Source organism: Vanacampus margaritifer, chromosome 20 (genome assembly GCF_051991255.1).
Source record: "Vanacampus margaritifer isolate UIUO_Vmar chromosome 20, RoL_Vmar_1.0, whole genome shotgun sequence".
NCBI classification, from domain to species: Eukaryota; Metazoa; Chordata; class Actinopteri; order Syngnathiformes; family Syngnathidae; genus Vanacampus; species Vanacampus margaritifer.
The window spans coordinates 14,099,772-14,124,016 of record NC_135451.1 but is presented as its reverse complement, the minus strand read 5'-3'; the positions used below and the strand labels follow the sequence as shown (position 1 = coordinate 14,124,016).

The window sequence follows — 24,245 nt, the reverse complement described above, 5'->3', positions numbered from 1 at the left end:
GCAATTTTCTTTCAGAAAGTATCTTTGGACACGCCACTAACGCAACCTCTTGTGTTTGCCTGGCTGTATGCGCTCCCTCAGACTCAAGTGGGGGAGTTTCTGGGCGATAACGAGCGCTTCAATAAGGAGGTGATGTACGCCTACGTGGATCAAATGGACTTCCAGGGCAAAGACTTTGTGTCGGCGCTGAGGATGTTCCTGGAGGGCTTCCGGCTGCCGGGCGAGGCCCAGAAGATCGACCGGCTCATGGAGAAGTTTGCCGCCAGATACCTGGAGTGCAATCAGGGGTGAGCGGGTCGCGACGTCTGCAAGGCTCTCATTGACGGCGTCAAAGTTCATTGTTGGTGAAATTGGTTTCCTCGCAGGCAAACCCTCTTTGCCAGCGCCGACACCGCTTACGTGCTGGCCTACTCCATCATTATGCTGACGACCGACCTTCACAGTCCACAAGTATGTGCGCCATCTCCTGTAGATTAATACTAGCAGGCGCAAATAATCGAATTGTTTTTGTTCTCTCTCTCTCTGACAAGGTGAAGAACAAAATGACAAAGGAGCAGTACATCAAGATGAACCGCGGCATCAACGACAGCAAGGACCTGCCCGAGGAGTACCTATCGGCCATCTACGACGAGATTGCCGGCAAAAAGATAGCCATGAAGGAGACCAAGGAGCTGACCATGAAGTCCAGCAAGCAGAGTGAGTGTGTCGGCCATTAAGAAACTAGACACAAATGCACAGCTCAAGATGTCTTGTGAATTTTCTGGTGTTATTGTGCATTTGGTGAAAGCAGGGCTGGGCCAGCACAGTTATAGAGAAAAAGAAAAGTGGTGCACCACCGCCCTCTGCTGGCAGTTTGGCTCGTTACAATTCCTCAAAATGCTTAACTCGACCCCTCAATGAATGATTTTGACTCTAAGTCAAAGTTTGAAGTCATTCTTGGCATTTAACGAGTAAAAAAAAAAATAAAAATCACCTGAACAGATTAATCGTCACTTCCATTCGTACGCGATCTCGTCACCACTCCATTTCCTCCTCCAGGCGTGGCCAGCGAGAAGCAGCGGCGTCTGCTGTACAATGTGGAGATGGAGCAGATGGCCAAGACGGCCAAAGCTCTAATGGAGGCCGTCAGCCACGTGCAGGCGCCCTTCACCAGCGCCACCCACTTGGAACACGTGCGGCCCATGTTCAAGGTGGGACGCCGGACGCCCGCCGTCGCCGCCGTCGCCGCCGCGACACCCCGCGCTCACTTCCTGCTCTCGTTGTCCCCAGCTGGCGTGGACGCCCTTCCTGGCCGCCTTCAGCGTGGGCCTCCAGGACTGCGACGACACAGACGTGGCGTCGCTGTGTCTGGAAGGGATCCGATGCGCCATCAGGATAGCTTGCATCTTTTCCATACAGGTTGCAAAAGTAGTTTATTAATTAGTTAATTGTGTATGTAAAAAAAAAATATATATATTAATTTTACTAATTAAGTATTTTATTTTTATTTTTATAATAAATCAACCTTTTTTAAGATAAGTATTTTATTTTTATGTTTTTATAATAAATCAACCTTTTTTTAGAATAAGTATTTTTTTATAATAAATCAACCTTTTTTTAGAATAAGCATTTTATTTTTTATAATAAATCAACTTTAAGATACGTATTTTATTTTTTAGAATAAATCAATCTTTTTTTAAATAAGTTTATTTTTTTATAATAAATCAACTTTAAGATACGTATTTTATTTTTTAGAATAAATCAATCTTTTTTTAAATAAGTTTATTTTTTTATAATAAAAAATTTACTTTTATGATTTGTATTTTATTTTTTATAATAAATCAAGCTGTTTAAGATAAGTATTTTATTTTTTATAATAAATCAACCTTTTTTTTAAATAAGTATTTTATTTTTATAATTAACCAACCTTTTTTTAAAATAAGTATTTTATTTTTATCTTATTTTATCTTTAATAAATCATCATTTTTTTAGATAAATTAATACAAATGTAAAATCATTTTTATTTGTATTGATAATTAATTTAGCCAATAATTTAATACAATAATCCAATATTGTTAGAATGACTGTATTTGCATGTTTTGTTTTTGTTTGCTTATTTGCAGCTGGAGCGGGACGCCTACGTGCAAGCACTGGCCAGGTTCACGCTGCTCACCGCCAGCTCGGGCATCGCCGAAATGAAGCAGAAGAACATCGATACCATCAAGACGCTCATCACCGTGGCGCACACCGACGGAAACTACCTGGGAAACTCCTGGCACGAGGTTGCCCTCTTTTAGAAGCTTTTTTGAATTTCTTTCTGTTCAAATAATACCAGCAGTAATCGTGAATTTTAAATCATTGACCATTGGAAGAAGGCAGCATAAGATCAATAATTTTATTTTATTTCTTTTTATCTCAGATCATGAAGTGCATCAGTCAGCTGGAGCTGGCGCAGCTCATCGGCACGGGCGTGAAGGCGCGCTACATCTCGGGGACGGTGCGTGGCAAAGAGGGCTTAATGGCCAGCACCAGAGAGCAGAGCAACGACGAGTACCTGGGCCTCGGTAAGTCGCCAACCAAATCCGAATTCAAATCCAAACCCAATCAAAAATGTTTGCTGAGCCGTACTTGGGCTGTGCAGTTGGCGGCACGGTGGACCGCAAGCAGATCGCCAGCATCCAGGAGTCCATCGGAGAGACCAGCTCTCAGAGTGTGGTGGTGGCCGTGGACAGGTAACAAAATTAAATGTTGACAAATATCAACAATAAATATATGATTCACATTCAAATTTTATTTTTTTATTTTTTTAGGATATTCACAGGCTCAACCAGACTCGATGGCAATGCAATAGGTGAGTCAAGCAAGCGCCTGTCGACAGCAGGCCAGGATTAGCCAGTGCTACACTCTGATTCACTGGCACCCACGGCACTCACATGCGACCTTTTAAAGCCATACACACTCAACGTCAAAGTGGCTATAACCGCCCGCTGTCGTCCCTCAGTGGATTTTGTGCGCTGGCTGTGTGCCGTGTCCATGGATGAGCTGGCCTCGCCCACGCACCCGCGCATGTTCAGCCTGCAGAAGATTGTGGAGATCTCCTACTACAACATGGGCCGCATCCGGCTGCAGTGGTCCAGGATCTGGGAGGTCATCGGGGACCACTTCAACAAGGTGGGCCGGGGGATCAGGTTTTCTGTCCTTTTCTTTATTTATATTTTATTATTCTTTATTTATTTTTGCTAACCTTTTTAGACCAAATTGTTTTTTGTGTAATAAATTTAATTAGTTTATTGTACGACAGATTCATTTATATGTTGACTGTGTAAAAAACACTTATGTCAATTTATTTTTATTTTTTTTCGGTTTTAGGGATGTCTACAATCAGTTTAATCCCAAAAACATTTTTAAAATTAAAAAAAAAAAAAGGTTTTGGGGGATTCAGTTTCATCCTAAAAACTTTTTTTAATGGGTTTTGGGTTGTCTGCATTCACTTTCATCCAATTTTTTTTAATTTTATTTTTTATGGGTTTTGGGTTGTCTGCATTCAGTTTTGTCCCAAAAACATAAAAATAAAAAAACTTAAAAAAACAAAAACCTTTGGGGGGGGGGGGGGCATCTGTATGCAGCCCCCCCCCCAAAAAAAAAAAAAACAATTTTGAATTTTGGGGAAATATTGCAAAAAACAGGAACTTGAAAAAATAATTGCATATTAAATCGCAATCATATAATTAACTTTTCAAAATGTACTCTTCAAAATCCCAAATCACGTCTTATATCCTTGCAAAATCTTTGAAATTGTTTTTCCAGGTGGGCTGCAACTCCAACGAAGACGTGGCTATTTTTGCGGTGGACTCGCTCCGGCAGCTGTCCATGAAGTTCCTGGAGAAAGGCGAGCTGGCCAACTTCCGCTTCCAGAAGGACTTCCTGAGGCCGTTCGAGCACATCATGAAGAAGAACAGGTGCGAGGACCGTGACGGCGGCTCCGCCTGTTCATCGCTTCATCTGTGGCGCGTTTGCAGATCTCCGACCATCAGGGACATGGTGGTGCGCTGCATCGCCCAGATGGTCAACTCCCAGGCGGCCAACATCCGCTCGGGCTGGAAGAACATCTTCTCCGTCTTCCACCTGGCGGCGTCCGACCAGGACGAGAGCATCGTGGAGCTGGCCTTTCAGACCACGGGGCACATCGTCAGTGAGTGCCCCGCCCGCCCGCCCGCCCGCGCCTCACCATTTTGTACTTGACGTCTTAACGTCTTCCCCAGCGAATGTATTCGAGAAGCACTTTGCGGCCACCATCGACTCCTTCCAGGACGCCGTCAAGTGCCTGTCGGAGTTCGCTTGCAACGCCGCCTTTCCCGACACCAGCATGGAAGCCATCCGACTCATCCGACACTGCGCCAAATACGTCTCGGGGAGGCCACAGGTGCTTTACAACGTCAACGAACACACGGGGCCAGTAAAAGTTTCAACATGGCCGCCGCAATGTGATTTACGGCCTCCGCGTCAAACTCATATAGATGCTACACTGAATAGCATCACCCGCCGTTGCCGTGGCGACCGTAGATCACCTTCTGTAACCGTCCATAATACTAGCATGCCAGCTAGCACCACTTGTTGTTAGCATGGTTGAAATTTGTCTACCTTGCGCGGCAGGCCTTCAAAGACTACACCAGCGACGACATGAATGTAGCGCCGGAGGACCGCGTTTGGGTGCGAGGCTGGTTCCCCATCCTCTTTGAGCTGTCCTGCATCATCAACAGGTGCAAGCTGGACGTGCGCACCAGGTACGCGGTCGCTACGCGAGGGCTACCAGGATATGGAGGACCAAAACTAAAAAAATATTTTTTTTTTAAGTGAAAATAAAAATGGATATAAAAAATCTAATATTTTTTTTTATGCAAAACAAATATAAATGAAAAAAATATATATATAGCCATAAATAAATAAATGTACAGATAAATACAAAAATAAAAAACACAATTCAAAAAATAAATGTAAAAATAAATTGAAGTAAATACAAAACTAAATATATAAATAGAATTAAATATCAATCAATAAATAAAAATGCTCTGCTCTCACATTTATTTATTCCATGCTGCAGATGCTTGAAATGTTATTCAAATGAGGGGAATGAATGAATTAAATGTGAGAGCAGAGCGTTTTCATTTATTGATTGATATCTAATTATATTTATATATTTATTTTTGTATTTGTTTCCACATTTATTTTTATATTTGTTTTTATTTATTTAAGGGCGTATATTTTTTGTTGTTTTTATTTTCATTAAATTAATTTTTTGTATTTAATTTTTTAATTGAATTCACCGTTTTTATTTATTAATTTTTTTAATTTTGGCACTTCTGGTCCTCCATACCGGAAAACCAGGCCACTGAAAAAGCAGCATTAAGTTCCTCTTCATCAAACGGAACCCGCGTTTGTTTTCTCCCCGCGCAGGGGTTTGACTGTCATGTTTGAGGTGATGAAGACGTACGGGCACACGTTCGAGAAGCACTGGTGGCAGGACCTCTTCCGAATCGTCTTCAGGATCTTTGACAACATGAAGCTGCCCGAGCAGCAGACTGAGGTAAGAACCGATTTATATTTTTGGGGCTCAATAAAAAGATAATCGGATTACTACCAAAAATCTAAATAAAGGTATCAATTACAGAGAGAAATATGTTTTGAATACTTTGTCCCCCCCCCCCACACAGAAAGCAGAGTGGATGACCACCACCTGCAACCACGCACTTTACGCCATCTGTGACGTGTTCACGCAGTATTTTGAGTCCCTCAGTGACGTGCTGCTGGACGACATTTTAGCTCAGCTCTACTGGTGTGTGCAGCAAGGTGAGTAACTCGCTACGGCAGCCATTTTGTTTTTAATGACTACTCCCTTTTCTTCTTTTTTTTTTTTTTTTTTTAAATCCTCCATTTTGTGCGCAGACAACGAGCAGCTGGCCCGCTCGGGCACCAACTGCCTGGAGAACGTGGTCATCCTGAACGGCGAGAAGTTCTCGGCCGAGACGTGGGACAAGACGTGCAACTGCATGCTGGACATCTTCCAAACCACCATCCCGCACGCGTGCGCCATTTTTCAAGTCGGCAAACAGTCCCCTTCGAAATGCGACGCGTGTGTGTGATGACTATTTTGTTGTTGTTGTTGTCTCAGGCTGTTGACGTGGAGACCGGCAGAAGGCGAACACTTTGACAAGCAGCTGGTGAGTTGGGAAAACACGCTCATTTGCATATTGACGTGATGGCATTTGGTATTCATCGCGCATCATACACTCCCTCAGGATTCCGTTTCCCAGAAGTCCCTGGACGACCAGCGCTCTGTCAGCAGCCTGGAGAGCCGCCGTCAGAGCCAGCAGAGCGGCGCCGCCGCCGCCTCCGGCCCCGGCGAGGACGCCGCCAGGGGCAGGAGCGCCACGAGTGAGTGGGGGAGGACATGCGAAATGGGGAAGGAGAGCCACAAAGTGTAAAAGTTGTGAGTGAGTTGTCGGCGTTCCGCAGGGACGCAGGAGCAGCGCTTGTTCGCCGCCTTGCTCATCAAGTGCGTGGTGCAGCTGGAGCTCATCCAGACCATCGACAACATCGTCTTCTTCCCTGCCACCAGCAAGAAGGAAGATGCCGAGAACTTTGCCGCAGCGCAGGTACGAACGTTTATATTTAGTGTCGGAATAGGAATTTAAAAAAAAAAAAAAATTTGTACGAGTATTTAAGTTGTTGTGTCGAATTTGCTGCTCTTTGTCATTCACTTGCATTGACCTAAAGTATGCGAGCTTCTGATTGGTTAGTGTTAGTCAGCTGATAAGGGGATCAGGAAGTGTTGTCGCGCTAGCTGCGGTGAATGACGAGTAAAGTTAAACTTTTAAGAATGAATCCGTCTTCATCCTGCCTTTTCATTTTATAAACAGTGTCCCATTAACCACCAACAAATACACACGTTAGACTATCGCTATTCTACGTGCGTGTGTATATATATATTCATTTTTATTTTTATTTTTATTTTTTTTACATGGCCCTAATAAGCCATTGTACAAAGTCAGCATAATCGTAAAACAAAAAAGATTCATGCTAATTTTAAGTTGTTAAAACGTATGCATTTGCACCATTTTTTAATTTTAAAATAACTAATTTTAAAAAATGTTTTATCCAAAAGAAACTTGCATAATTAGTGTTTCAAATAATTTTATTTGTCGTAATATTTTTTTTACATTTTCTTGTTTTGTACCAAAAAAAAAAAAAAAATCCTAATTATGATTTCAATTATTACCCAAATAATCGTGATTAATATTTTCTTCATAATCGATCAGCGCTTTATTAATACTATTCTACCAAATATTGCCATCGGCCTTAAAACCAAATCCACGTAGGTCGGGCCGCCGCGCTAATAACCCCGCCCCGCCCTTGCCACGTCTTTCCCCCAAGCGCGATGCGGCCAACGCGTCGGACGTTGCCGCGGAAGCGCCGGACCCGGGCATGTTCCGCTACCTGACGTCGCAGCAGCTCTTCAAGCTGCTGGACTGCCTGATGGAGTCGCACCGCTTCGCCAAGGCCTTCAACTCCAACAACGAGCAGAGGACGCTGCTGTGGAAAGCGGGTAACTCTCGCCGCGCCGCGCCTGACGTCAGCCCGCTGCGCGCGTGCGTGACCGCTCGCGTGTGTGTGTGTGTGTCGCAGGGTTCAAAGGCAAATCCAAACCCAACCTGTTGAAGCAGGAGACGAGCAGCCTGGCGTGCGGCCTGCGCATCCTCTTCCGCATGTACACGGACGAGACGCGGCGGGACGCCTGGGAGGAAGTCCAGAGACGACTTTTAGAGTAAGGGCGGAGACGAGAGGGGGCGTGGCCTAAGCGCACATCAATTGGATTGGATTTGGAGTCCATGTTGTTGTCTGTGTGGCCGCCAGCGTGTGCGGCGAGGCCGTGGCCTACTTCCTGGCGTTGACCTCGGAGAGCCACAGGGAGGCCTGGACCAACCTCCTCCTCCTCTTCCTCACCAAGGTTCTGAAGATAAGTGACCAAAGGGTGAGTTGACACTTTGGGAGTAATGTGAAAGAACAGCAACAGCAGGGGATGATTAACTCGTTCACTGCCATTGACGGCGAAAGACGTCAAAAATTCATTTGAACTATTTCTATTTTTTTCTTCACTTTTGTTAACAAGAGTATGAAAACCTAGAAGAAAATGATTGTACATTTAGAACAGATATAAAATGTGTGATTAATTGTGAATTAACTATTGAAGTCATGCGATTAATTACAATTAAAAAAAGTTATCGTCTGACGCCCCTAATTTTTAACTCATTCACTGCCATTGACGGCTATAGACGTCAAAAATTCATTTGAACTATTTCTATTTTTTTCTTCACTTTTGTTAACAAGAGTATGAAAACCTAGAAGAAAATTATTGTACATTTAGAACAGATATAAAATGTGTGATTAATCGTGAGTTAACTATTGAAGTCATGCGATTAATTACAATTAAAAAATGTTATCGTCTGACGCCCCTAATTTTTTAACTCATTCACTGCCATTGACGGCTATAGACGTCAAAAATTCATTTGAACTATTTCTATTAGTTTAACTTTTTTTTCCCACTTTTGTTAACAAGAGTATGAAAACCTAGAAAAAAATGATTGTACATTTAGAACAGATATTTGTGATTAATCGGGAGTTAACTATTGAAGTCATGCGATTAATTACAATTGCAAATTTTAATCGCCTGATGCCCCTAATTTTTAATAATCTTTTCTTTAAAAAAAAAAAAAGATGATTTTAAAAAAATGTCTAGAATTTCATACTCTTGTTAACAAAAGTGGAAAAAAATTTAAACTAATAGAAATGGTTAAAATGAATTTTTGACGTTCAGAACCGTCAATGGCAGTGAATGAGTTAAAAAAAAAAAATTAATTAGGGGCATCGGGTGATTAAAATTTTTAATTGTAATTAATCACATGACTTCACTAGTTAATCAAAAATTTTGTATCTGTTCTAAATGTACAATCATTTTTTTCCTAGGTTTTCATACTCTTGATAACAAAAGTGGGAAAAAAGTGAAACTAATAGAAATAGTTCAAATAAATTTTTGACGTCTATAGTCGTCAATGGCAGTCAAAGAGTTAAAGTGGGAAATGGGCGATTACTGTCATCCAAACACACGATGGTTGTTCTCCAATGGTCGTTTTTTTTTTGCCAAGGATAAATATACCGGTGTATATATTAGGGTATGACACCTCTATGGCACGTCCCATCACGCGTTAGCATTAAGCTAAGCGGACTTCAAAGGCTGCTGTCGCGTCTCGCCCGTGCAGTTCAAGGCTCACGCCTCGCGGTACTACCCGCTACTGTGCGAGATCATGCAGTTGGACCTCATCCCGGAGCTGCGCACCGTCCTGAGGAAATTCTACCTGCGGATCGGACTGGTGTTCGGCATCGCACCCGAGCTCCGATCCCGGCCGGCCCTCCAGGAGGCGGAAGAAGCTCAGTGACGCCACCTGCCTGCAGCCAGCGGCCTTTCATCCACCTCGGCCGGGGGGGGGGGGGGGGGGGGAACCGGGGGGAAACCACACCATGAAAAAGTCTGGTTTGTAGCGATTTCCTCCTCCGCCGCCCATCTCTGAGCTGCTCAGACGGAATCTATTTTAAACATTCAAAAAGAAAATGTGCTTCTTACTGTATATTTAATGTAACTGAATGATTGCAAAGACATATTCAAAAACCATGATGACTTGTGACCTCTCTCCGCACCCCCACATGCTAACGTTCATATCTAAATGTACAGATGTAATAATCTGATAACACTAGATTTTTTTTTTTTTTTTATATCTATATTTTGTTATTTGTTGCTGCACTTGACCTCCATTCAGAATGCACTGGAGATTTGACTTTTTACCCCTCCGCCCTTGATTTGACTGTAACATCTCACCATTAAATGAATGAAGGCTTCATTAAATTATTCCATTTTATATGTTGGTATTGTTCGTTTTTTTAACTGGAAGACGAGAGTGACACGATGCTAGCTGCTTAAAAAAATCCGAAAGACTTATTTTTAGTCTGTTTTCATTTTTTACTTTAGTTTTCAATGGTGTGTGTGTGTGTGTACAAAAAAAAATCAAAAATAATATATTTAATTTTTTTCTTGGGTTTTGGGAGAAAGTACTATGTATATAGAGAGAGAGAGGGTAAATGAGCGATGTTAGCTGTGCTTTACGTGCGAATGGGACGCATTCCTATGGATGTAGAAAACAAAAATGTATATGATGCAGCAATGTAAAGTTTTCTATGTTGCAAAAAAAAAAAGTTATGTACAACTTTGTGTACGATACATCCTCTGGCATTCTAATCAGGTTCTAGGTCAATAAAGTTTTTTTGAACTTGCTCCATTTGAATTATGTCACTTCTTTCCACTCAGCTATATAATAAGAATGAATGAAAACTCGTAGAATACAGATTATTAAAAAAGATAACAGTATATGTTATAAATGAGCCGTCGCAAGATGGCGGTAGAGTTCAGGTTTGCCGCTTTCGGGTGTCCTTCTTTGGACTAAACCATTATGCTATGGAAGGGGGTACAATGGGTTTAATTTTGTTTCTTTCGGAAATTAAAACCGCATTCGATTCTAGAGCAAATATTTTCGTTGTATCACTGTCATAAATAGAACAAAATGTTAAAAGCGAGGACGATACTTCGGGAAAATTGTGATGTATAGAACCGCGACATGAATGCGAACGTCCCCATTCCTCGGCTCGTCAATGATACGCGACTGTCATGGCGTCCTGTGCTTGAAGTTGCTTGATGCGGCATAAGCGTATTGGGACAAAAAGACATTTTCGGCGTCTTTAGCGAACTTCCATGGTTTGACAACGACCCGTCTTCGACCGAGACACCATGGCAGGCAGTAGTACGGCTCAGAAGACCTGGGAGCTCACGAACAGCATGCAGGAGGTTCAGAGCATCGACGAAATATACAAATATGACAAGAAGCAACAACAGGAGATCCTCGCGGCCAAACCGTGGACGAAAGAGTGAGTTAGCGTGAGAAATTCAGTCTGTTGTGTGTTTAAAACTCATTGTTGGGTCGCTGAAAAAATCAGCGGTGGCGTTTAAAGATTAATTAATTGACGCTATACAGTACGTATGTGCGGTTCACCATTCACAAGCTCGCCAATTGGCGTTTCTGTAACGTCACAAGATGGCGCTCAAATGCTAAAGCTAATACCGGAAGTTGTCGTTGGAACCAGAGAAATCTGGGTGGTAAACCCGTCAAGATCACGCAGAGAAAGCTCCAAGCCGTCATGTGTATTTTTAGTTATGTTTTGTCTTAAAAAAAAAATTATAATAAATAGTCTCATAGGGTCACTTCATGACCATGCTACGTTTTTGTTTACCCGCCACAAGCCACCACTACTTCAAGTACTCCAAGATCTCGGCGTTGGCGCTGCTGAAGATGGTGATGCACGCCCGCTCGGGCGGCAACCTGGAGGTGATGGGCCTCATGCTGGGCAAGGTGGACGGCGAGAGCATGATCATCATGGACAGCTTCGCGCTGCCCGTGGAGGGGACCGAGACCCGAGTCAACGCGCAGGCCGCCGCCTACGAGTACATGGCCGCCTACATCGAGAACGCCAAACAGGTCGGTTTCGTGTTTTGTTTTAGTTTTTTTGGACCGTGTGCCTAAACAAGTGTCCCGCGTTGCTAGGTGGGCCGACTGGAGAACGCCATCGGCTGGTACCACAGTCACCCCGGCTACGGTTGCTGGCTCTCGGGCATCGACGTCAGCACTCAGATGCTCAACCAGCAGTTTCAGGAGCCTTTTGTTGCCGTGGTGGTAAGAACTTAACTTGTGAGCCGTCTTGACGCTTATTTATAGACTTTTGTTGTATCTGCCCTATCTTGCCGCCTTCTACAGATTGACCCCACGCGCACCATTTCAGCAGGCAAAGTCAACCTGGGTGCCTTCAGGACGTACCCCAAGGTAGATGTTAGCGTTTTTTTTTTTTTTGTTTTTTTTTGGTCTGCCTCTTTTGAGATTTTGACGGATATGTTGAAAATGTGTCATTTCAGGGCTACAAGCCTCCCGACGAAGGGCCGTCAGAGTATCAAACCATCCCTCTGAATAAGATTGAAGACTTTGGCGTACATTGTAAACAGTGAGTTGCGTATCGTTTTAAAAACAGTTCCCCAGGTGTTGTCATTTGTCAAAAATACCCTAAGAGTCAACAATCATCACTTGTTTTGAGGACCTATTGTGGCTTAAACACAAAATGGCGGCATTCGACATAAAATGGCGGCACTTCCTCAATATGATCATATTTTTGGGGGTTTCTTTTGTGTTTTCTAGATATTATGCCCTGGAAGTGACATATTTCAAGTCATCCTTGGACCGAAAGCTGCTGGAGCTCCTTTGGAACAAATACTGGGTCAACACGTTAAGCTCCTCCAGCCTCCTCACGGTAACGTTAAAGATTATCCAAACGTCGCGCTCACACCAAAACGAATTGACAATACGTCAAGATGGTGGCAGCGGCGAGGGGGCTGTTGCGCTTTTTAATGAGCCTCGCAACTGACAACGTGTCGGTCTCACCTGAAGCAAAACGCGTCCGGCGGCAGCAGCGGCGGCGCTCGTCTTCATTCGGCACGTCTTGTTGCTTTTTTGTTTGCGCCAGAACTCGGACTATACCACGGGTCAGGTGTTCGACCTGTCGGAGAAGCTGGAGCAGTCGGAGGCCCAGTTGGGTCGGGGGAGCTTCATGCTGGGCTTGGATACGCACGACAGGAAGTCTGAGGACAAGCTGGCGAAAGCCACCCGGGACAGGTATGAATATTTTCCTTTTGTCTTTTTTTCTTTTTTTTTTTTTTGTAACTGAAAGTCGTCCTGGCCACGATTGATTTCCATTGGATTTTAACGTCGGCTTTTTTTTTTTTTTCTTGCTTTCTTTTAGCTGCAAAACGACCATTGAAGCAATTCACGGCCTGATGTCGCAAGTCATTAAGGACAAACTCTTCAATCAAATCAACACATCGAATTAAAACATTTTTTTTTTTAATGTTCTTCACTTACTGGGTTTTGTGTGTTTGAAGGTCTTCTTACACTTTTGTAGTCATAAAGTATAGTCGTAGGAAGTGATAAAATATACACACCTGTGCAAAGTTGTTGGCACCACAAACCCACGACGGTCAATGAAATGATTTGAAACTTACAAATGTAATATTTATTAAAAATTAAGCAACTAAATACACCTTTACTTTTGAATTGTCCTCGTTTAATAGAATTAATGAAATGAAGAGAAGTTATGGTACCATAACTTAATATTTTGTTGTTTCGGGTCGTTATCCGGTTGGAAGACTCATAACTTGCCATTATCGAGACAACTTTGTCACATTTTTGTCCAGAATGTCCTCCTTGGTCGTCTCCCATGAAGTCAATTGTGATGATTGGGGAAAAAATCCACACCAAATATTATTTGGTCGTTTTTTTTTCTTTCTTCCTTTTCTTAAAAATCCTTTAATTAATCCCGGGATCGACTCCAGTTTGACCCTAATGAGCAAGCACTAGTAGAGGACAGATTTTTGGCTGCCCCCGGTTTGACTTGCATATTTTCTTTCTTTAAACTATTTTGATAATCACAACGCAGTGTTCCAACATATTTGAGTGATAACCAAAAGCCTAAAACACGCAAGCGGCGTTCGAAGCAGTTTGTTGACTAAATGAAAAATCGTTACAAAAAGTGGTGCCCGACTCAATTCTGCCAGAGAATAAGCAGACGCGTCTGCCGCCCTCCCAGACGGGCTTCCCTTCTCAGTTGAACACGACATCCAAAATATACAGTTGGCCATTTACAATGCCCCGAGAAAACGACGTGACACGACGACAGCGTGGACGCAGAGCAGGCTTCGTCAATGGCCGCCAGTGTTGCTTCGGTTCCTGGCCTGTGTCACTGCCACGCCGCCGACCCCAAACTGGGAGGACAGTCCCGCTAGGAAAAGGGGACGCCGCAAAAGCCGCCTGAGGCTGTGCAGAACCTTTTGACTTGCTTGTTCCATTATGTAATGCGGGGACGAGCTGCATTGCGGTATTGGGCAGGTGCCGGATGAGGAGGTTCTGGGTTCTGAGACGTCCCATTTTCTATAGCGCTTGTCCTCATTCATTTGAGCCAGACACCTATGGACGATTTTAGTCACCATTTACTCTTAACATGTTTTCAGAATGTTTGGCGGAAATTACACAAGCACAGAGATAAACTCCAACTGTAACATTATTGAAACGTTTAGACGGTTTTTTGTTTGAATATTTACATTCTAAACCGAACCGTTGGCTCACTTCCGGTGTTCATGGTTTCCATGACAACACGTGCGCAGTCCAAAATAAACTTTTCCACTGTCCTACTATTTTACTTTGACGGCACACGCATAAGAACCCCCAAGAAAGCAGGTAGGATAATATATATATATATATATATATATATATATATATATATATATATATATATATATATATATATATATATATATATATATATATATATAGTAACGTTTTTAAAGTTGTTTTTATGTGCGAGTACTCGACGTCAAACTGGAAGGTGGCGCATAGTACGTCAACGTCATGCTAGCCAAATTAGCAACACTGGCTACACACACACACGCAACTTTCGTGATAGTTACACACCGCACACTATCTTATATTCTTGTGTTTTATTATCGTTATTGTGCGTGAGACAAAGCGGTTCCATTCCCGTTTATGTCGCGCTACATGTTGAAATGATGACAAGTTCAATCATCACAACGGGGGTTGACAGAGAGTGACGTAGTTGTATTCCGTTTGGACCGACCTGTGGACCACGGAAGGACCACCATGGTACGCCTGACCACGGACCTCATAGCCAAGTCCAGACACAACTTCAAGAAAAAGAGAGGACTCTCTCTTGAGTACTATCTCAAGACCCTCACCCATCTCCACTTCTCCGGGCACAACATTGAGGACATTGTGAGTAAAAGCATCTTCAGGGTTTTTTTTTTCCTTTCTTTCTTGAAATGTAAGATCTTGTTGAAATTTCAAATGAATGGAAATGCCATTCATTGGTTTTCGCCCCCACAAAGAACACTTAAAAAATAGATAAAACATGTAATGTAAATTAATAACAAGACATGGAATCCAGAATTAACAGCTGAGCTGGTACGTCATAATTTCATGCTTAAATACAAATTGGCATTGGAGACGCACCTTTTTTTTTTTTAAACTACTAAGTAACTCAAGAATATATGACTTGAGTATTGTTATATCTGTCTGTATGTTTCATGCTAGTTTCATTAGCCCGCCCATATAGTTATGCATTTTGTGTTAGCATTAAGCTAGCAGACGTTCGAAAGTAATTCAGTTTGATTAGCTACACGATCTGTAGTTGTTTTTACGTTATTTTAAGTTTAAACTAAGAATATATGACTGAGTATTGTTATATATCTGTCTGTATGTTTCATGCTAGTTTCATCAGCCCGCCCATATAGTTATGCATTTTGTGTTAGCATTAAGCTAGCAGACGTTCGGAAGTAATTCAGTTTGATTAGCTACACGATCTGTAGTTGTTTTTACGTTATTTTAAGTTTAAACTAAGAGTGGTAACGAACAGCTTAAAGCTAACCCTAACCCTTTTTTAAAAAAAAAAAAAAAAAGGGGAATTGATCTAAATTGCCTGTTGAAACACTGAAAATATTTTAACTAATTTTAAAAATCTGTAGAAACTCGTATAAAAAATCTGAATATCCTTTTCTAGAAAAATAACTGAAATTCAACATTTTTTTTTTTTTAAATAGAGAAATCATAACAGGCTGACGAGTCAATATATAAGCTCTAAAATATTGTATTCTTGGCCTAGGAGTTATTTAAATGTGTAAATAAGGTCTCCTCTTATTTGTTTGCTAAATTCAGACATTTGCATCGCTACAACACAACTAAGCTGCTGCTGCGGGTTCCCGACTGAGATGTTTCCCACTTGAGCGGGCATCTGCATGCTTAACCTCATGTTTATTATTGTGGTTTGCACTTTGCAGTGGTGTGGAAGTGCTGCTGTTTCAGCTGTTTTTATTTAAGACCCCCCCCCCCCCCTCTATGTGATCCAGTGCAGTTCTCCACAAGCCCACTACAAACCACAATAATCCAGACCGTGGGGGCAGACTTTCTATCACACCTCCAGTTTGATATAAATGTACAATTAGGGAAATCAACCAAATTATATTTTGCGCCGTGAGTCCCCGAGAATCTTATCTTCTTGCAGGGTGACCTCTCAGCATGCGAAAACCTGACCGTCCTCTACCTGTACAACAACCGCGTCACGCTCATCCAGAACCTGGACTACGCTTGTAACCTGACCCATCTGTACCTGCAGAACAACAACATCGCACGCATTGACAACCTGGCCCATCTGCACAAGCTCTGCAAACTGTGATTATTATTATTATTATTATTTTTTTTTACTTTATCATTGTGCTCGTCACTTTCACTCGTGTGTGTTTTTTTGCAGCTACCTGGGCGGTAACAAGATCTCGCTTCTGGAGGGTTTGGAGGGCCTGGGGGAGCTGGAGGAGCTGCACATGGAGGGTCAGAGGCTGCCCCCCGAGGAGAAGCTGCTTTTCGAACCCAGGACTCTGCGCTCCCTGGCCGTATGACCCACTTTTCTTTTTCTTTACAGTACGAAAATAGTCTTCCATCCACACTGCGCTTGGAAAAATGATGTCGAGGTCAGATAAGCGGCTTAAAAACCCGCGCGTGGTGCGAGATGGCCTTCGCTGGTTTGGTGGTCCTTGTAAAGGGGATGTTGTTTGATGATGTCAAAGAGGCCTGTGTGGCTCAGTTGAACGGCCCCAGGACGCGCCGGGCTTCTTGTTTGTTTAGATCATTCAAAGAAATTGCTGTGCAAATTGAAACGGTTTCAGATTTTTTTTTATTTTTTTTTTATAAATATGTTGCCGCTGCACAACTTTATCAAGGTGACTTAGCTGGCAAGAGGCCGACTGTTAATAAAGCAAATACAGCATTTAAAAGGACTCTACCTCCCAAAGTCTGTTCCAGTTTAACGTTGAGTGTCACAAGATTTGCTGAAATCTCATGAGATGTGGTGAAGTCTTGGAAGAATTGCTGACGTCCTACAAAATATGCAAGTCTCACAAGATAAAACTTACGAGATTTGCTTAAGATTCCCAAGTGTAAAAATGCCATGAGGTTGGTTTACTCAAATCTCATGAGATTTGCTGAAGTCTCGAGAAATATGCTGAAATCTCATGAGATGTGGTGAAGAATTGCTGACGTCCTACAAAATCTGCAAGTCTCACAAGATAAAACTTATGAGATTTGCTTAAGATTCCCAAGTGTAAAAATCCCATGAGGTTGGTTTACTCAAATCTCATGAGATTTGCTGAAGTCTCAAGAAATATGCTGAAATCTCATGAGATGTGGTGAAGTCTTGGAAGAATTGCTGACGTCCTACAAAATCTGCAAGTCTCACAAGATAAAACTTATGAGATTTGCTTAAGATTCCCAAGTGTAAAAATCCCATGAGGTTGGTTTACTCAAATCTCATGAGATTTGCTGAAGTCTCAAGAAATATGCTGAAATCTCATGAGATGTGGTGAAGTCTTGGAAGAATTGCTGACGTCCTACAAAATCTGCAAGTCTCACAAGATAAAACTTATGAGATTTGCTTAAGATTCCCAAGTGTAAAAATCCCATGAGGTTGGTTTACTCAAATCTCATGAGATTTGCTGAAGTCTCAAGAAATATGCTGAAATCTCATGAGATGTGGTGAAGTCTTGGAAGAATTGCTGACGTCCTACAAAATATGCAAGTCTCACAAGATAAAATTTATGAGATTTGCTTAAGATTCCCAAGTGTAAAAATCCCATGAGGTTGGTTTACTCAAATCTCATGAGATTTGCTGAAGTCTCAAGAAATATGCTGAAATCTCATGAGATGTGGTGAAGTGTTGGAAGAATTGCTGACGTCCTACAAAATATGCAAGTCTCACAAGATAAAACTTATGAGATTTGCTTAAGATTCCCAAGTGTAAAAATCCCATGAGGTTGGTTTACTCAAATCTCATGAGATTTGCTGAAATCTCATGAGATGTGGTGAAGTCTTAGAAGAATTGCCGACGTCCTACGAAATAAAACGAGGTCTCACAGAGAGAGTGCAAAATTCTCCAGAAAAGTCTTGTGAAATCTCACAAGATAATGCGCAAGTCTCATGATAAACGCTTGATGAATTTCTTGCGAAATTTGCTTGAGTCTTGAGGATCACCAAAGTCTTGTTAAGGATTTACGAAAGTCTTAGAAAATTTGCACAAGTCTCATGACATATGCTTAAATCTCATCAGATATGCTCAAGATACGCTAAAGTCTCACTAGATTTCAGTGAAATTGATTTTTGATTTCTAGATTTCTCGTGAAATACGCCAAAGTCTCGTGAGATTTGTGCAAGGCTGTCTTGCGAAATTTGCTTTAGTCTCCTGAGGATCGCCAAAGTCTTACAAGATGGGCTGAATTCTTGCAAAAATCTTACAAAAGTCTGACCAAATTTGCACAAGTCTCATGAAATATGCTCAGTCCCAACAAGATACGCTAAATTCTCACTAGCTTTGCAGAAGTCTCGTAAAAGACACTAAAGTCTCATGAGACATCCTGGAGTCTCGCAAGATTAACTTAAATCTCATGAAATCGGGTGAAGAGACCTACTGCAGTGGTCTTATGAGATTTGCTTAAGATTCCCAAGTGTTGTAAAAATCCCATGAGGTTGGTTTGCTCAAATCTCATGAGATTTGCTGAAGTCTCAAGAACTACGCTTGAGTCCCACGAGATGCCAAAGTCTCATGAGATTTGCGCAACGCTCATGACAAACAACAAACAAAATTTGCTTTAGTCTCTCGAGGATCACCAAAGTCTTGTAAGATTTTAGAGAAGGCTTATAATGTGGTCTGAAGTCTCACAAAATCCTACAAAAATCATGAAATATGCTTAAATCTCATGAGAGATGCTCAGTCCAATAAGATACACTAAAGTCTCACTAGATTTGCAGAAGTCTCGTGAAATACGCTTAAGTCTCATGAGACATCCTGAAGTCTCACGAGACATCCTGAAGTCTCACGACACATCCTGAAGTCTCACGACACATCCTGAAGTCTCACGACACATTCTGAAGTCTCACAAGATTTAGTGAAGTCTCACCAATTTGCTCAAGTCTTATGAAATACGCCAAAGTCTCATGAGATTTGCGCAAGGCTCATGACAAATGCTGAGGTCTTGCGAAATTTGCTTTAGTCTCCCGAGGATCACCAAAGTCTTGCGAGATTTACAGAAGTCTTAAAATACAGGCTGAAGTCTCGCAAGTTTTACAAAAGTCTGACAAAATTTGCACGAGTCTCGTGAAAAATGCTTAAATCTCAAGAGACATCCTGAAGAGATTTATTGTAGTTTGGTTTTTATGATATTTGCTTAAGACTCCCAAGTGTTGTAGAACTCTCACGGGGTTTGCTGAAATCTCATGAGATTTTCAGAAATCTCATGAGATTTTCAGAAATCTCATGAACTAAGTTTAAATCCCATGAGATGCGCTGGAGTCTCTCAAGCAGTTTTCTTAAGTCTTCTCAGGGTGTGTAAAAATGAACGTTTTTTTTTTTTGTCTTTCCCAGAAATGTCTGTGCATCTTTAACGTGAATAACAACAACATCGACGAAATCGGCGAGCTGGCCGTGCTGTGGCAAATCGAACATTTTTCCGCCGCTGACAACAAGCTGCACAACTTGGAGGTAAAAAAACGCTTTTCCCCTTGAAGTCCATCCGACGGCGTGATTAGCTGACGGCGTTAGCGTGACGGCGCTCGTGTAGCTGTACGCAGCCACGCGTGAAATGATATGGTGATACGGGTTCTACACAACCAAATCCTGCAAATCCCACCGTCGGCTCGGATGACTCTCCCCGGGGTTGGAATTATTCAACAAATCAGCGAGGCGCTCCCCGGAGGGTTTTGCTAGCTGACAGCTTTAAATGAGTGCTAAGTTTCTCACTGAATCGTTTTTTTCTCACATCATATTTGGAATTTGTTGGTTGGCTTGTAACTATGAAGGAGCATGGATTTAATTCTATTCATATTATTTATTTTTATATTTATTTTGACATTTTTAATTTTTCGAATCTCGTTTTTTTATTATTATTTTTCATATATCAGTTGATAGTTTTTGTATTTAAATTTTTAATTATATATTTTTTACTTTAATTTATTTATTTGGTCATTTATTTATTTTTAATTTTGGCAGTTTTGGAAATTTTCAGCCATTCTTGTGACTCTTTTTGGGCTTCACGTGTTACAGAAATTGCATCGTCAGCTTCATTTCATCATTCTTTTTTTTTTATTTTATTTAGTTGCCAATTTTCAGCCATTTTGTGGACTGTCGAGCTGGCACGCATTTTCCTGGAATCCTTTTTTTTTTTTTTTTCTTGACTTTGCAAATCATTTTTCTCACATTCCTTTCCGAACATGCTGATTGCCTCCTAATGGCGTTAGCGAGACATTTTGTGTGATTTTTTTTTTTGACTGTCAATACATTTTTTGGCAAAGCTTTTTTGTGTTCTATTTGGAGAACTTCTTTGTTATACACAAGTTGTCATTTTTGTTTGGTTTCATCTTATAATGTATACAAGCCGTCTGCCTCTATTGATCCCCTCAAAGAGAAGCTCTCAAAAGGATCAATCGGCTTTTCTGGAGTATGGACCCCCCCCCCCCCCCCAAAAAAAAAAAAAAGATTATGACAGGAAGTCAGGCCGGGTGACAAATGGGGACGATCTCAATCCTCAATCGAAGCACTGGTCAAATGCAGGTTCATAACTGACCCGAACTCCCAGCTCCGAGTCCCCACTGGAGTGTGGGGGGGGGGGGGGGGTCTTCTGACTGACGGCCCTGACACGATCATTTATCAAAGCCGTGCTCAGGGGGTCCCCCACCCCCTCCCCCTCCCCCGACCCTCCACCTCCACGAACTGATTGCAGCGCCACAAAAAGTGGAAGCGCTTTGGCCAAGACAGGAAGGCAATGAACAATCAGAGCGTGTCCACAGAGTGTTCATATTTCCACAGCGTGGATTAATGTGCCTTTTGGATAAACATACAAGCGAAGGCCCCCCCCGGGGGTGGGGGGGGGGGCAGTTGTTTAACACGACACCGGCGACACTGTTTATTAAAACAGACTGATGTGTTGTTTATGGACTTTGCGTTAAACATCGTTGCGTACATTAACTCATTCACTGCCATTGACGGCTGTAGACGTCCAAAAAATTCATTTGAACTATTTCTATTAATTTTCCACTTTTTCCACTTTTGTTAATAAGATTATGAAAACCTAAAAAAAATAAATTTTACTGCACATTTAGAAAAGATATAAAATTTGTGATTAATCGTGAGTTAATTATTGAAGTCATGTGATTAATTACAATTGAAAATGTTAATCGCCTGACACGATTTAAAAAAAGAAAGAAAAGATTATTAAAAATTAGGGGCGTCAGGCGCTTATTTATTTTTTTAATTGTAATTAATCGTATGACTTCACTAGTTAACTCACGATTAATCACAAATTTTATATCTGTTCTAAATGTACAATAAAAAAATTCTAGGTTTTCAAACTCTTGTTAACAAAAGTGGAAAAAATGTGAAACTAATAGAAATAGTTCAAATAAATTTTTGACGTCTATAGCCGTCAATGGCAGTGAATGAGTTAATAGCCGAGATTTTTTCCTTTCTTTTTTTTTTTCCATCCTCAGGAGCTCGAGAAAGTGTCGGGGTCCTGGCCTTGGCTGGTCCAAATGGATTTACGCGGGAACCCCGTGTGTAAAAGCGCCAAGTACAGAGACCGACTGATCACGGCGTGCAAACCGCTCAGTAAAGTCGCTCGCGTCTCTTCCACGCCCGAGCGCCGAAACGGGCCAGGGCTCTCATCGGTTTTTGTATTTGTGTGCCGGCGGCGCAGAGGTGCTCGACGGCCGCGACATTCAGGAGGTGACCCGAGTGTTTCTCGTCAACTGGGAAAAATCCAAAGAGGCCAAGAAGAAGAAGGAGATGGCACGAGTGAAGTCTCCGCTGTTAACGAGTAAGGCCCGGCGCTAAATTCTTACACGTTTTTAATTCATCTTAATCCGCAATGTATATTTAAGTACCGTACATTTGCATGTCATATTTTAGAAGGTGAAGTTTTGTCATTTCAATGTGCAATACATTTTTATTGATTTTTTTTTTTTAGTTTTCTATATTTTAGTGCAGTGTGAATATTATATAATAATTATTAAATCTCTGCCAACTTTATTATTTTTTTTTTTTTTAATTGTCAACTGTATTCTAATGTTGATCATTATTGTGGTACTTGAAGAACTAATTGGTACTAGTTTAAAAATAATGATAACCACTGATCTAAGAGTTAAAAAAAAAAAAAAAATTCTAATAGATGATAATTACATTTTTAAAATTGTATATATGTTTTATTGTGTCAATAATTTAATATGATTTGTTGCGAAAAAAATTATGCACAAATGTTACTTGGGTTATTTTGTGGATTTTCAAAAAAAATAATGCAGCTAAATATCAATTATAATAAAAAAACATTTTTGGTCAAATTACTCACGTCAATGTAATTTGTGACCTGATGCTGACATTCGTGTCACAATTTGCAGCGATGCAATAATTGATATAATGTGCAAAATCAATCATACTTCTCGGTAATTTTGAGTTAAGTTAACTCCCCTCGCTCGGAAAGCAATTACTGGGGGAATTCCACTAATAAATGTAATAATAATGTATTTATTTGTGGAGACTGGGGTCAAGTTGTATTTTACAATTTTTAAAATGTGCAGAATTTCACAAGTTACTTATTTTTTTATTAGCGTTAATATAAAAAGAAAAATGCACTGAGCTGTCACCAATGTCTCACAAATGCAATTATGCCATCTAGTGGCAGATAATGACCTCAACACAAATCAATAACTGATTTTTTACAGTTTTATTATTAACTCAATTTTATGAACTATTATGAAATTACTGTATCAATGACTACAAGAAGCATCCATATTTCTATGAGTTAACCATTTTTTTCCACTTTTATTGTACATTTTATATTTAGAACAGATATAAAATTTGCGATTAATCGTCAGTTAATGATTGAAGTCATACGATTAAAAAAAAAAAAGAATCACCTGACAACCCTAATAACTACATATCTAAAGAAGAAAAATATTGAAATGTTAAAAGTACACAATTGCTTCTTATTTTCATCAGAGAATATAAATTCGGAATATATAAAAAAAAATGAGTGTCATCCAAAAGTGACAATATTGAGATTTAATATTGGGCTATATAGCGTTTTGGTTTTTTTTAAAATAGGAGTGACGCTTCGTTTCCCCAACAGTCAGATTATTCCTTAACTCTTTGACTGCCAAAAACGTTAAATAACGTTTCGTAAAATCCTATGGAGGAGTGCCAAAGACGTTAAAAGACGTTTGTTTCAAAACAGAGGTGACACTAACCATTTTCTATTGTTGATTACTGAAAAACGGAATAAGGTAGAAACAAACTTTTTTCTCTGATGAAAGATGAGAGTCCAATCTTTCATTTGGTAGTATGTGTGTTTCCATAGTCCAAACACATAATTTTCTGTGGACCTTGAAAGATCAGTCAAAATGCTTAAATCGGCTGGCACTGGCGACATCCCGTTTCTGAAAACGTCTGGCAGTCAAAGAGTTAATACATTTTGTGTTTGCAATGCGTTGCAGATAACATGAGCATGGTGAGCCAGGGTGTGTGTCCGGGTCACCTTTGTTGCCACGCTCGCGCGCAAGGTTGGATGAAGCCGCAGCAGCAGCCTCACAGGTCTGATATCCTCACATATATATATATATATTTCTTTATTATTATTTTTTTTTTTTTTTTTTTTTGGTGTGTGAATGTATTCATATGAAATGACCTTTTTTTTTTTTGACTTGTCTCGTAGGGTGCAGCAGTTAAAAAGCTGTCTGTACAGACAGAGCCGCATGGCCGTCACCTCGGACGTCAATAAAACAATCACGTAGATTTGATTTGTTGAACTAAAATCTTGATTTATTTATTTCATCTTTCAGTGTCACTCCGTTGCTGAGGAATTTAACATTAAAAAATGACTTGGAGCCTGTTTTGTCTTGTCATTGTATTTAAATAGAAGTGACATTTTGTCATGTCTATGTTGTGTGTGTTTTTTTTTTTTATGT

At 41.0% G+C, this 24,245-nt stretch overlaps 3 protein-coding genes across 7 annotated transcripts in view; all 3 read left to right on the top strand.

The window, feature by feature from the left end:
• arfgef1 (ADP-ribosylation factor guanine nucleotide-exchange factor 1 (brefeldin A-inhibited)) overlaps positions 1-9,537 on the top strand; it is a 29,184-nt gene extending 19,647 nt beyond the window's left edge. For 2 of the 4 annotated variants that reach the window (XM_077554306.1, XM_077554305.1), the window contains 24 exons: positions 82-287; positions 366-450; positions 531-696; positions 1,039-1,190; positions 1,270-1,398; positions 2,103-2,261; positions 2,399-2,543; positions 2,621-2,711; positions 2,790-2,830; positions 2,981-3,150; positions 3,787-3,938; positions 3,999-4,171; positions 4,242-4,402; positions 4,633-4,763; positions 5,434-5,563; positions 5,691-5,826; positions 5,923-6,061; positions 6,149-6,197; positions 6,276-6,411; positions 6,493-6,632; positions 7,411-7,582; positions 7,663-7,801; positions 7,891-8,008; positions 9,294-9,537. In XM_077554306.1, coding sequence (XP_077410432.1) covers positions 82-287; positions 366-450; positions 531-696; positions 1,039-1,190; positions 1,270-1,398; positions 2,103-2,261; positions 2,399-2,543; positions 2,621-2,711; positions 2,790-2,830; positions 2,981-3,150; positions 3,787-3,938; positions 3,999-4,171; positions 4,242-4,402; positions 4,633-4,763; positions 5,434-5,563; positions 5,691-5,826; positions 5,923-6,061; positions 6,149-6,197; positions 6,276-6,411; positions 6,493-6,632; positions 7,411-7,582; positions 7,663-7,801; positions 7,891-8,008; positions 9,294-9,470 — 3,297 coding nt within the window. In that variant the 3' untranslated portion in view covers positions 9,471-9,537. Of the gene's footprint in view, positions 1-81; positions 288-365; positions 451-530; positions 697-1,038; positions 1,191-1,269; positions 1,399-2,102; positions 2,262-2,398; positions 2,544-2,620; positions 2,712-2,789; positions 2,831-2,980; positions 3,151-3,786; positions 3,939-3,998; positions 4,172-4,241; positions 4,403-4,632; positions 4,764-5,433; positions 5,564-5,690; positions 5,827-5,922; positions 6,062-6,148; positions 6,198-6,275; positions 6,412-6,492; positions 6,633-7,355; positions 7,583-7,662; positions 7,802-7,890; positions 8,009-9,179 lie in introns of those variants that run through there. The other 2 variants (XM_077554307.1, XM_077554308.1) reach the window with 2 other exon arrangements.
• A 1,179-nt stretch (positions 9,538-10,716) lies between these two features.
• On the top strand, positions 10,717-13,227 carry cops5 (COP9 signalosome subunit 5). Its single transcript, XM_077553826.1, has 8 exons — positions 10,717-11,007; positions 11,381-11,615; positions 11,682-11,810; positions 11,892-11,957; positions 12,047-12,132; positions 12,324-12,435; positions 12,649-12,797; positions 12,925-13,227. The coding sequence occupies exons 1-8, from the start codon at positions 10,871-10,873 to the stop codon at positions 13,010-13,012; spliced, it is 1,002 nt and encodes a 333-aa protein (XP_077409952.1). The 5' UTR covers positions 10,717-10,870; the 3' UTR covers positions 13,013-13,227.
• Positions 13,228-14,317: 1,090 nt separating this feature from the next.
• On the top strand, positions 14,318-24,164 carry ppp1r42 (protein phosphatase 1, regulatory subunit 42). Of its 2 annotated transcripts, none has more exons than XM_077553825.1 (9): positions 14,318-14,414; positions 14,828-14,966; positions 16,252-16,418; positions 16,498-16,636; positions 19,657-19,773; positions 21,777-21,894; positions 21,983-22,102; positions 23,775-23,871; positions 23,993-24,164. In XM_077553825.1, exons 2-9 carry the CDS (start codon positions 14,835-14,837, stop codon positions 24,069-24,071), a joined length of 969 nt encoding a protein of 322 aa, XP_077409951.1. In that variant the 5' UTR covers positions 14,318-14,414; positions 14,828-14,834; the 3' UTR covers positions 24,072-24,164. The 2 variants fall into 2 exon arrangements, with proteins under 2 accessions (XP_077409951.1, XP_077409950.1); XM_077553824.1 differs by having other exon boundaries at positions 14,376-14,414; positions 14,779-14,966.
• The last annotated feature ends 81 nt before the right edge of the window (positions 24,165-24,245 follow it).